This window comes from Hypanus sabinus, chromosome 12 (genome assembly GCF_030144855.1).
Source record: "Hypanus sabinus isolate sHypSab1 chromosome 12, sHypSab1.hap1, whole genome shotgun sequence".
NCBI lineage: Eukaryota > Metazoa > Chordata > Chondrichthyes > Myliobatiformes > Dasyatidae > Hypanus > Hypanus sabinus.
Window position 1 is genome coordinate 21,014,458 of NC_082717.1, and position 12,578 is coordinate 21,027,035.

The 12,578-nt window shown below is 39.9% G+C and overlaps 1 protein-coding gene across 2 annotated transcripts in view; it reads left to right on the forward strand.

The window, feature by feature from the left end:
• The window catches only part of hyls1 (HYLS1 centriolar and ciliogenesis associated), a 20,427-nt gene continuing 7,849 nt past the window's right edge, over positions 1-12,578 (forward strand). The window contains exons 1-6 of one of the 2 annotated variants that reach the window (XM_059985642.1): positions 1-125; positions 1,506-1,607; positions 7,607-7,678; positions 10,709-10,800; positions 11,251-11,489; positions 12,382-12,440. In XM_059985642.1, the coding sequence (XP_059841625.1) occupies positions 8-125; positions 1,506-1,607; positions 7,607-7,678; positions 10,709-10,800; positions 11,251-11,489; positions 12,382-12,440 (682 nt within the window). In that variant the 5' untranslated portion in view covers positions 1-7. Of the gene's footprint in view, positions 218-1,505; positions 1,608-7,606; positions 7,679-10,708; positions 10,801-11,250; positions 11,490-12,381; positions 12,441-12,578 lie in introns of both variants that reach the window. The other variant, XM_059985643.1, reaches the window with a different exon arrangement.

Consider the following 12,578-nt stretch of genomic DNA (forward strand, 5'->3'; position numbering starts at 1 on the left):
GCGGCGCATGCGCACACGCCGGCGGTCGGCTGGTTTCAACGGTCGGTTTTTGAACCGTTGGTGCCTTCCCGCGGGTGGGCCCGCGCCGGCGGCGGGTCGTGTTGGGACAGCGGGGAGAGCAAAGGGTGAGCTGCCGCAGTCGCTGAGCGAGCGGACCGTGGCCCGGTCACCGCGCCGGGGCTCTGGGTGACATCGCAGAACCGGAACGGTCATTGGGGTGGGTGAGAGAGGAGTGCTGGTGGTGGTTATAATTGAGGGTGGACGCCGAGGTGGGTTGGCGATGGTGTTATGTACTTAGTCAGGGGGCAGTAAAGCAAAATCAGACAGGATGAAGAGATCATTACTCCCCAACGCCATTCGGCTCTACAATTCAACCACCAGGGGCAAGACATGTTAAAGTGCCGGGGTTAGGACTGAGCTTAAGTTATCACTCATTGCACTTTAGTAAACTATTTAAGAACTTTTTAAAAGCTATTTATTAATGCTTTTTAGGAGGGTGATTTTAGATGCATATCATATTTATACTGAGTTAAATACTATGTAATTAGTTTTGCTACAATAAGTGTGTGGGACAGTGGAAAAATGTTGAATTTCCCCTTGGGGATGAATAAAGTATCTATCTATCTATCTAAAATATAAACACGGGAAAGTCTGCAGATGCTGGAAACCGAAGCAGCACACAACAAAATGCTGGAGGAACTCAACGGATCAGGAAGTATCAATGGAAATGAATAAACAGTGGACGTTTCGGGCTGAAACCCTGCTTCAGGACATGATCAGTGAATGCTGAAACTAAACTCTTGTATAATTTAGAATCTTGATGTCCACAATCAGCACTGGTGGCTATACAAACAAAGTCGGTAGACCCACGAGACGTCAAGGTTTTGTTGCTCTAAGTTTGAGACTTAAACTATGAGTATTTTAAACAGATGTATTGGGACATCTGAAGGATATTTAAGCCGTAATGTACAACATTCCATCACTTTATGGAAACGAATTGAATTGGGTATTTGACGCAGTCAACGCTCTTAAAATAATTTAAACAATTTAAAAGGGATGGATCTGCTACAGTAAATTTAATCAGCAGTATTTATGCACGATTACTAATGTAAATGCTACTTCATCGTCATCTGTTACCCCTGTTTCATTCTTCAGATGTTGCCACTGTTTCTTGTTTTAATTAAAATTTATTCAGGTAGTTGACTTTGCCACAATCCTCTGATTCCCCCAGGCCACATAACATTGAGCAGTAGTTGTTTATTCCCGTGAGTACGCTATTTATACCCTTAGAAATTCACCATTGTGTGAATTAGAGATGGGTCTCTAATTTTAATTTTATTTTTTAATATACAGTATATATACTTACTGTAGTTTATAGTATTTTTATTAGGTGTTGCAAAGTACTGCTGCCACAAAACAAATTTCACGACATGTGGCAGTGATATAAATTCTGATTCTGAAAGTACTAAAACTACTAAGTCAAAACTTATTTGTTTCTTCTTCAGTAATGGCTGCACTTAACTTCACTGATCAAGATATTCAAGAGCAGTTGAGTTTGTTGGGCTACCACAATGTCCCACAACATCAACTTCGAGAGTTCAGAAAAGGTAATTTAGTTATATTACACCGAACAGTAGTTGTACACAATAACTTTGTTCCCATGAGTAATCTCTTTACACCCTTAGAAAGTCACCATTAGGTGAATTAGGGATGGTTCTCTAATTTTAATTCTGTCCTGAATAAGGAGATAATTAATGGAGTATTTGCAGATCATATGGTTTTGTAGAAGTTGCCATTCCAAGTCTACATGGATTATTTTAAACTACTGGTGTTTAAAATTCAGCTTAAAACCTGACTGCAGAAGGTTAGGTAAGTGGAATATGAGGTGCAGTTGACTGATTCTAAGATCAAGCACCATGCAGTACCTCTTGTGAGAATGTGCTTGTTATACTACAACAGCTATCGTGAACTTCCAATTTACTGAAGAACTCCATTAAGTTTAGTGCCAGCCATGATTAATATTCCTAGCTTTTCTCCTCCACCAAATTTTGGAATACCTTTCTTTAAGGCAAAATTAGGCTACTAAGGTTGGTTGTTGTTCCATCCTGTGCCTTGTGTCACATTGGGTGGCAACCTTGCCATTTCTTCAGCATTTTTGACATTTTTACAAGGCCAAGTTGCTAGCTCAATGTTCAGCCCATGCTAACAGAAAGCACGAATGAAGCTAGCTGAATTCGACCTTGGGACCACTTGCCTCAAAGTGTGTGTGCCACCAACCAGCTAAAGGCTAATAAGATATGGTAGTACAGGTTGACCACCAATTTTCAAGAAACTGATGGTACAGTGCCTCTTTTTAATTTGGATGAAATTACGAGATGTAGTTTTCTGGATGGCCACCAGATGGCATGTGGGAGATTGTAACATGCTGGTCTGTAGGGAAAATCAAGTTGGTAGTGGATCTCAAGAGTTTGTTGAATGCCTAAGAGATAGCTTTTTAGAGCAGTTTGTCGTTGAGCCTTTCTAGGGGATCAGCTATACTGCATTGGATGTTATGTAATGAACCAGAGGCAGTTAGGGAGCTTAAGGTAAAAGAACCCTTAGGAACCAGTGATCACAATATGATTGTGTTCAACTTGAAATTTGATAGGGAAAAAGTAAAGTCTGATGTAACACTATTTCAGTGGAATATGGGAAATTACAGTGGTATGAGAGAGAAATTGCCCAAAGTAAATTGGAAGGAGCTGCTGGCAGGGATGTCGGCAGAGCAGTAATGCGTGCGTTTCTGGGAAAAATGAGGAAGAGGCAGGACATGCGTATCCAAAAATGAAGAAATTTTTCTCTTTTGGAAGAGGACTGCGAGGCTTTGAGAGGAAGTGCAGCGGCGGTCATTTTCAAATTGTCCAATTGCGTCTCAGATCGGAGTTCTGAGAGGCGGGACTGCGCAGGCGCGTGAAGGAGGCCTGGGAAGGAGGGAAGATATAAAAAGAACACAGCCTTAAGAAGCGGGCAGCGGAGTGCGCCGGGAGCAGAGTGTAGGGCTTGGGCTCAGGGGGCTTAGGCGGAAGAGGGCACAGTAGGCTTATCTTTTAGTTCTTGTTATTTTCAGTTATTTGGGAAGTATGAGCGTGAGGGCAGCTTGTTGTACTCGGTGTCGGATGTGGGAGGTCCTGGAGTCTCCGAGCCTCCCGGACGTCCACATCTGCGCCAGGTGCGCCGAACTGCAGCTCCTGAGGGACCAAGTTAGGGAACTGGAGCTGCAGCTCGATGACCTTCGCCTGGTCAGGGAGAGTGAGGAGGTGATTGAGAGGGGTTACAGGCAGGTGGGCAGATAGGTGGGTCACGGTCAGGAAGGGGAAGAGGCAGGTACTAGAGAGTACCCCAGTGGCTGTACCCCTTGACAATAAGTACTCATGTTTGAGTACTGTTGGGGGGGACAGCCTACCTGGTGGAAGTGACAGTGGCCGGGCCTCCAGCACAGAGGACGGCCCTGTAGCTCAGAAGGGTAGGGATAGAAGAAAGAGGACCATAGTAATAGGGGACTCGATAGTCAGGGGTTCAGACAGGTGGTTCTGTGGAGGTGATCGGGAGTCCCGGATGGTAATTTGCCTCCCTGGTGCCAGGGTTCAGGACGTTTCTGATCGCGTCCAAGATATCCTGAAGTGGGAGGGTGAGGAGCCAGAGGTCGTGGTACATGTAGGTACCAATGACATAGGTAGGAAAGGGAAAGAGTTCCTGAAACGAGAGTATAGGGAGTTAGGAAGGCAGTTAAGAAGAAGGACCGCAAAGGTAGTAATCTCGGGATTACTGCCTGTGCCACGTGACAGTGAGAGTAGGAATGGAATTAGGTGGAGGATGAATGCGTGGCTGTGGAATTGGAGCAGGGGGCAGGGATTCAAGTTTCTGGATCATTGGGACCTCTTCTGGGGCAGGCGTAACCTGTTCAAGAAGGACGGGTTACACTTGAATCCTGGGGGGACCAATATCCTAGCGGGGAGGTTTGCTAGGGCTACAGGGCAGACTTTAAACTATTGAGATGGGGAGGCTGGAATCAATTTGAGGAAACTATGGGAGAGGAGGTTAATTCACCAGTAGAGCAAGTAAGTAGACAGTGTGTGAGGGAGGAAAGGCAGGTGATGGAGAAGGGATGCACTCAGCCCGAAGATGTAGGGGAGAAGAAAGAAAAGGATAATAAATTTGAATGCATTGTTAGGGATGAAAAGAGAGGAAGAGGTGGAGAGTGTCTTAAATGTATCTATTTTAATGCTAGGAGCATTGTAAGAAAGGTGGATGAGCTTAAAGCGTGGATTGTTACCTGGAATTATGATGTTGTAGCTATTAGTGAAACATGGTTGCAGGAAGGGTGTGATTGGCAACTAAATATTCCTGGATTTAGTTGCTTCAGGTGTGATAGAGTAGGAGGGGCCAGAGCAGGAGGTGTTGCATTGCTTGTCCGAGAAAATCTTATGGCAGTGCTTTGGATGGATAGATTAGAGGGCTCCTCTAGGGAGGCTATTTGGGTGGAATTGAGGAATGGGAAGGGTGTAGTAACACTGATAGGAGTATATTATAGGCCACCTAATGGGGAGCGTGAGTTGGAAGAGCAAATGTGTAAGGAGATAGCAGATATTTGTAGTAAACACAAGGTGGTGATTGTGGGAGATTTTAATTTTCCACACGTAGACTGGGAAGCTCATTCTGTAAAAGGGCTGGATGGTTTAGAGTTTGTGAAATGTGTGCAGGGTAGTTTTTTGCAACAATACATAGAAGTACTGACTAGAGATGGGGCAGTGTTGGATCTCCTGTTAGGGAATGCGATAGGTCAGCTGACAGACGTATGTGTTGGGGAGAACTTCGGGTCCAGTGATCACAATAGCATTAGCTTCAATATAATTATGGAGAAGGACAGGACAGGACCTAGAGTTGAGATTTTTGATTGGAGAAAGGCTAACTTTGAGGAGATGCAAAGGGATTTAGAGAGAGTGGATTGGGTCAAGTTGTTTTATGGGAAGGATGTAATAGAGAAATGGAGGTCATTTAAGGGTGAAATTATGAGGGTACAGAATCTTTATGTTCCTGTTAGGTTGAAAGGAAAGGTTAAAGGTTTGAAAGCACCATGGTTTTCAAGGGATATTAGAAATTTGGTTCGGAAAAAGAGGGATGTCTACAATAGATATAGGCAGCATGGAGTAAAGGAATTGCTTGAGGAATATAAAGAATGTAAAAGGAATCTTAAAGAGATTAGAAAAGCTAAAAGAAGATACGAGGTTGGTTTGGAAAATAAGGTGAAAGTAAATCTGATAGGTTTCTACAGTTATATTAAAAGCAAGAGGATAGTGAGGGATAAAATTGGCCCCTTAGAGAATCAGAGTGGTCAGCTATGTGTGGAGCCGAGGGAGATGGGAGAGATTTTGAACGATTTCTTCTCTTCGGTATTCACTAAGGAGAAGGATATTGAATTGTGTAAGGTGTGGGAAACAAGTAAGGAAGTTATGGAACCTATGACAATTAAAGAGGTGGAAGTACTGGCGCTTTTAAGAAATTTAAAAGTGGATAAATCTCCGGGTCCTGACAGGATATTCCCCAGGACCTTGAGGGAAGTTTGTGTAGAAATAGCAGGAGCTCTGACGGAGATCTTTAAGATGTCATTAGAAACGGGGATTGTGCCGGAGGATTGGCGTATTGCTCATATGGTTCCATTGTTTAAAAAGGGTTCTAGAAGTAAGCCTAGCAATTATAGACCTGTCAGTTTGACATCAGTGGTGGGTAAATTAATGGAAAGTATTCTTAGAGATAGTATTAATAATTATCTGGATAGACAGGATATGATTAGGAGTAGCCGGCATGGATTTGTGCGTGGAAGGTCATGTTTGACAAACCTTATTGAATTTTTTGAAGAAGTTACGAGGAATGTTGACGAGGGTAAGGCAGTGGATATAGTCTATATGGACTTCAGCAAAGCCTTTGACAAAGTTCCACATGGAAGGTTAGTTAAGAAGGTTCAGTCATTAGGTATTAATGCTGGAGTAATAAAATGGATTCAACAGTGGCTAGGTGGGAGATGCCAGAGAGTAGTGGTGGATAATTGTTTATCGGGATGGAGGCCGGTGACTAGCGGGGTGCCTCAGGGATCTGTTTTGGGCCCAATGTTGTTTGTAATATACATAAATGATCTGGATGATGGGGTGGTAAATTGGATTAGTAAGTATGCCGATGATACTAAGGTAGGAGGTGTTGTGGATAATGAGGTGGGTTTTCAAAGCTTGCTGGGAGATTTATGCCGGTTAGAAGAATGGGCTGAACGTTGGCAGATGGAGTTTAATGCTGAGAAATGTGAGGTTCTACATTTTGGCAGGAATAATCCAAATAGAACATACAGGGTAAATGGTAGGGCATTGAGGAATGCAGAGGAACAGAGAGATCTAGGAATAACAGTGCATAGTTCCCTGAAGGTGGAGTCTCATGTAGATAGGGTGGTGAAGAAGGCTTTTGGAACGCTGGCCTTTATAAATCAAAGCATTGAATTCAGAAGTTGGGATGTAATGTTAAAATTGTACAAGGCATTGGTAAGGCCAAATTTGGAATATTGTGTACAGTTCTGGTCACCGAATTATAGGAAAGGTATCAATAAATTAGAGAGAGTGCAGAGCCGATTTACTAGGATGTTACCTGGGTTTCAGCACAAGTTACAGAGAAAGGTTGAACAAGTTAGGTCTCTATTCATTGGAGCGTAGAAGGTTGAGGGGGGATTTGATCGAGGTATTTAAAATTTTGAGAGGGATAGATAGAGTTGACGTGAATAGGCTGTTTCCATTGAGAGTAGGGGAGATTCAAACGAGAGGACGTGATTTGAGAATTAGGGGGCAGAAGTTTAAGGGAAACACGAGGGGGTATTTCTTTACTCAGAGAGTGATAGCTGTGTGGAATGAGCTTCCTATAGAAGTAGTAGAGGCTACTACTACTAAAAGCCAGCTATGGCTTTTAAGGTAAGTGCAAGTACCAGTGGTTGGGTCAAATGTAAACAGCGGTCCATATCAATCCAAGAGAAAGTTGAAATATTGAATAATGTGGACCAAGGTGTTTCTGTGCATAAGCTGTGCAACTTGTATGGGATTGGTTTGTCAACCATTCAATCATCACCTGATCTTGCTCAGTGTTCTTACCAACTTTCATTGCTTTTCTAATACTCATTTGCTTTAGCGAAACACTGTTTACATAGAATGGTATTTTTTTTCTCTTTTGGTGATATAATCAAAGAGTTAGAGAAACAGATAGGGAGAGATCCAATCACATGCAACAACTTCACCTGAATGAAATGTTTAAAGAGATAACTGAGAAGCAACATTCTTTGTAAACACAGTAATTAGTAAATTTACATTTAATTTTTGTTTAATAATCCTTTTTTAAGCTTCTTCAGCCCATTTTTGCCATTATTATTGTGTGACCTCTTTTAACCTGGCAAAAATCTTAATCCAGCAAGGCTCTGGAACTGAGGGTGCCAGAAAATCAGTGGTCAACTTGCAGTTCAGGTTAATAATGATCTCGTGTCATGCTGCAAGCAAAATTTGTTGCCACAGTTAAATGTGCTATTGCTGTTTCTTTTCCCCAGATCTGGAAGAACTGATCAAACATGAGTATTCAAAGCCTCGAGGCTCCAGTAATGCCAGTTCAGAATCATGTGGTAAAGTAAAGCCATCAATTAATTTTGTTGAAATCAGTTTTTCTCAGTTTTTGATTTTTAAAAAGTTATTTGTCAGTCAAATTGGGATAAAGTAAGTTAAATGTAAATAGTGAAAAATTCTTCTCAACTTGTATTTAAATATAGATTTAATTTTGTGTTTGAGAGTATCAATAGTTGGAAGGACTTCTATGAGCCATCAATATTCCTTGCTTTGGACAGATATTACAATTATAGGGGTTATTAAAATATTAGTAAGTATATTATTTCATAATTTGAAGGGACTGGGAGTTAGAATTCTGTAGATTGTAACACTACTTAGTCATGGAGATGTACAATGTGGAAACCTGTTCTTCAACACTGATAAAATCAGTTGCATATTTATGCTATGCGCAACCTATTTTTATTTGGGCCTAATTCTCATCAACTGTATCCACATTTTATTACTCAGCTATATACTAGGGGCAATTTGTAGTGCTGGTTATCTTTCCAACCCCACACATTGTGGAGATGAGGGAGGAAACTGAAGAGCCAAAGGATACTGTACAGTTACAGGGGGAATGTGCAAACTGCTTAAACGCACCTAAGATAAAGATTGTGACAGCATTGTACTAGCTGCACCATAGCACCACTGCTGTCATTTTACATGAATATGAAACAATTTCACTTGTCGTTTTCACACTCCTGAGCACTTCAATAATGGGCAAACTATTGGAGAGAATTTTTAAAGACAGGATTTAAAGGCATTTGAAGAAGCATTGTCTGGTTGGAGATGGTGAGCATGGCTTTGTGAGGAGCAGATTGTGCATCGCCGGCCTGATTGACTTTTTCAAGGAAGTGACTAAAGAGATTGATGGTGGAGTAGTGGATGTGGTGAGCATTCGACATGGCAGGCTCACTCAGAAAGTCAGGAGGCAGGGGATCCAGAGAAACGTGGCTGTGCGGATTTGGAATTGGCTTGTCCACAGAAGGCAGAGTGTGGTAGTATATGGAATATTTCTGCATAAAGATTCTTGACTAACATTGTTCCATGCTGCTCTTTGTGATTTTAATAAGTGACTTGGATGAGGAAGTGGAAGCATGGTTTAGTAAGTTTTCAGATGACACAGAAGTTGGTGGAGTTATGGATAGTGTAGAAGGTTGATGATAGGTTGCAACAGGGCATTGAATGGATGCAGAGCGGTACTAAGTAGTGGCAGATGGAGATGAATTTAGAAAAGTAAAGTGATGCACTTAGGAAAGTTGAACTTGAAGGCAGAGTACAAAATTAATGGCAAGATCCTTAACAGTGTGAAGGAACAGTGGGATCTTGTGCTCCAACTCCTTAGTTTCCCTCATAGTTACCATGCAGTTTTGTAGGGTGAATAAGAAAGCATATGGTGTGTTGGCCTTCATTAGTCAGGGAATTGAGTTCAAGACTGCAAGTAGTGTTGCGGCTCTGTAAAATTCAGGTTAGACCTCATTTCGGAGTGTTGTGTTCAGATCTAGTCACCTCAGGAAGAATGTGAAAACTTTAGAGAGGGTATAGATGAAATTTACTAGGAATCTGTTTGGATAGAGACATGTCTAATGAGAAATTTTGAAGGACGATGAGATATCGTGGACAACCAATGTCTTTTTCCCAGGGTGGCATGAGCTAATATGAGAGGACATAACTTTTAAGGTGATTGGTGAAAAGTATAGGGGAGATGTCAGAAGTAGGGTTTTTACATAGTATTGTGCATGGAATATGTTGCTGGGGGTGGTGGTTGGGGTGCATGCATTAGGGCTATGAGAGAGGAAAGGGTTAGATTGATCTTGGAATAGGTTAGAAGGTTGGTACAACATCATGGGCTGAAGGGCCTATACTGTGCTTTACTTTTCTATGTTTAACCCAGACCCTATCATACACACCAGTCTTTCCAAGCCACCATCACCCAGACTGCTATCTCTTGGTTTCTTTCCAACTGTCCACATACCTCAGTATTTAATTTCTCTTCATCACCTTTTCCTGTCAGATTTTATCATCTGTAGCCCTTTGCTGCCTCCACCAGTCACCTCTCAGCGTCTTGTAATTTCTGTCTGTATCTCCCCAACCTAAGTCCATCTATCAATCAATCCCTCCTCACCTGGATCCATTTATTGTTGGCCAGTTCTCTCCCCCCATCTTTATACTATGAATCACCCTTCTTTCAGTCCACCTAAGCATGTCTATCCATAAGTCAACTGTCCATTTTCCTTTATAGATGCTGAATTCCTCCAGCAGCTCACTTTTTTTAACCAATATCTACAATCCCTTGTGTCTCCTCTTTATAATATAAATTGCTTAACAGGAAAATGGCTAGATTTAATAGGGGCCTTTGATCTGTAACATTACTCTGCTTTACTTTCAATGGATGTTGCTTGACTTGCTGTGCATTTCAAACATTTTACTTTAATTCAGTAGTTTATATTGAAAATACTTAATTAAAATAATACATTTACTAAGGCATTAATTATTGTTATTACTTTTCACAAACTGAATGGGATTAAGTTGTTTGCACCCATTTCAATTTAAAGATTCCACATGAGAAAACCTGAATGGAAGCAGGATAATGTGAGTGACATTTGTGTGCATATGTGTGAAGAGAACAGTTGCTAACTGTTGTTTCATCATGCTTTCCTCAAAATCTGGAATGTTCATGCACATCTAGTGTTTCTTGGCCTATTTCACTTCAATTTCAAAAAGTGTTTTTATATTAATACACAATAGTGTTTAAATCATTCCAGATAGCGTTTTAAAATACAATGATAAAGTTGCCCAAGAGAAAATTTTGAAGCAAAAATTTAATTATTCAAACCAATTTACTTGTAAATTTTGATGTCCCTTGCATCTAATCTTAAGTTTTTGTTATATGGCTGCAGGATTTCATCCCTAACAAAAAATGTTCCATTTTGTGTTTAATGACAGAATATGTAGTAATGTATTTAAATTCACTAAGTGGTAAAGGTTTGCAGAAGAAAGGATGCTGCTTTTTTTATTTTGGAAAGTTGATGTGGTTACTTCCTATCAAGTTTCACAGACGAGAAATAGATCTTCGGAACAACCCATTTTAGCCACCCAGTGTACACCGCAACAAGATTTCAGCTCTGAAAAAGAGAATCAGGTAAGTAGAATATTGTCTTCTGGAAAGAAAAACATGAGAGAGAACATAGATTTAATTTTATTAAAATCTGCAAACTGTTTATAAAATTGTAATATACTTTGGGATGTCTTTCGGGGAGAAAGAGTTGTCCATTTAAGAGAGATGAAGGTAAAATTTCTTTTGAATTCCATCAAAGGGCAATGAAAACAGATTCCTTGAATATTTTCAAATTAGACGATTTGAAATTGCAGTCAGGTCAGCCGTGAACTTGTTAAATGGCAGAGTACAGTCAAGGGACCAAATGGCCTACTTCTAATATATTTATTAACACTGTCTAAATGCACCAGCTTGTTGAGATTATGTCTTGAGATCTGAATTAATCCATAGAACCTGAGTACAGTGACTTGCTTATGATGTGGTTAAGCATAAATTATATTTTTAAATTTGTATCTTCTTCTCTAATGCTTGCAGTTTTCATATAAAAGGGATATTTTCCATGGTTACCCTTCAAAATTTCATCAGAGCAGCAGGTATACAGTTGCCCCAAATCTGTGCAGAAGCACATCAGCACCATCTAAGTTAATTATTCAGAGAAGTCCAGATCAAGAGAGTAACAGCAGTCAGATGCAATCTGAGAACAGCAGGACAAGCAGCCCTGAAACACTCCCTGAAAGCAACAAAAGACCTAATATTAAGAGAAAAGTATTGCGGTATGTAAGCTGACAATTAAAGTTTTGTTAGTGATTAAAGATTTTGTGAAAGCAGAAAGATTTATTAATCTATATTTAAATGGCATTTAAATTTTCATACCATTGGATTCATAATTTTCAATAACATTTTCCAACTAAATTGAAGCATTGAAATAATCAGAATTTTAATAATTTACAAAGTTACACTTATAAAACTTAAGTAGCCACAAAATTCTTTGTGAAAATACAAATTTAAAATTTGCTATATATTATTTCCATGGTAAAAATGTTCTTGGAATCTTCCTAATTGCATTGTTGTTCTGCAAACGTAGACATTTTCATGATTTTGTTTCTGTAAGCAGTAAATTAAATGAATGAATTAATTTCTTCATTGAAGAAATCTCTTGAAGATGTTTTAAATACTAACACAATTCTAGATTTGTGCAGTTCTCTGGCTATTCATATACACAATTCCAACTGCAACTAAAGTAACTGAACATTGCAATTGGGTACATGTTTCGATTAATGCCAGCCTTATGATGATTAACATACATCAATATACATATTTTGGCAACCACTTTTTGATAAGAGGGTTAACAATTTTTTACTGTACATTATACATAATTTCACTTTATAAATACCATTTGATGGTTTAAATGGTGTTGGCTTTTTTCTCTCCTTATTTTTGTCTCCCTGTCCTCAAAAAAAATGTTTAAAAAAAATCAAAAATCTGCACAATGTCAAGAATAGAGTGAGGAATTTTGGTCATAAAGGAAATGGTATGAAAATATGGTAACTGATTTTCTCATTTTTGTATATGATTTTCAGTTTTCATTTGCAGGAATTAGATGCAATTACTTCTGTGGAGTACTTAGAAAACTTATTATGTACCTATTTCTGTAATTCATTACAGTAAGAAAAATGGACAGTTCCATGTTTATGATGAGTCGACAGTCACTGAAACAGAGTCTGGTAAGTGCCAAGGGCTGGTTGCGTTCTCTCTCCTGGATGAACACACATCTTTTCTCATTATTATAGTGCAGATTAATCCATTAGGCAGATTGCCCAAAATAAGATATGTTTGTCTGTTCAGGTCTTGGATCTATAGTA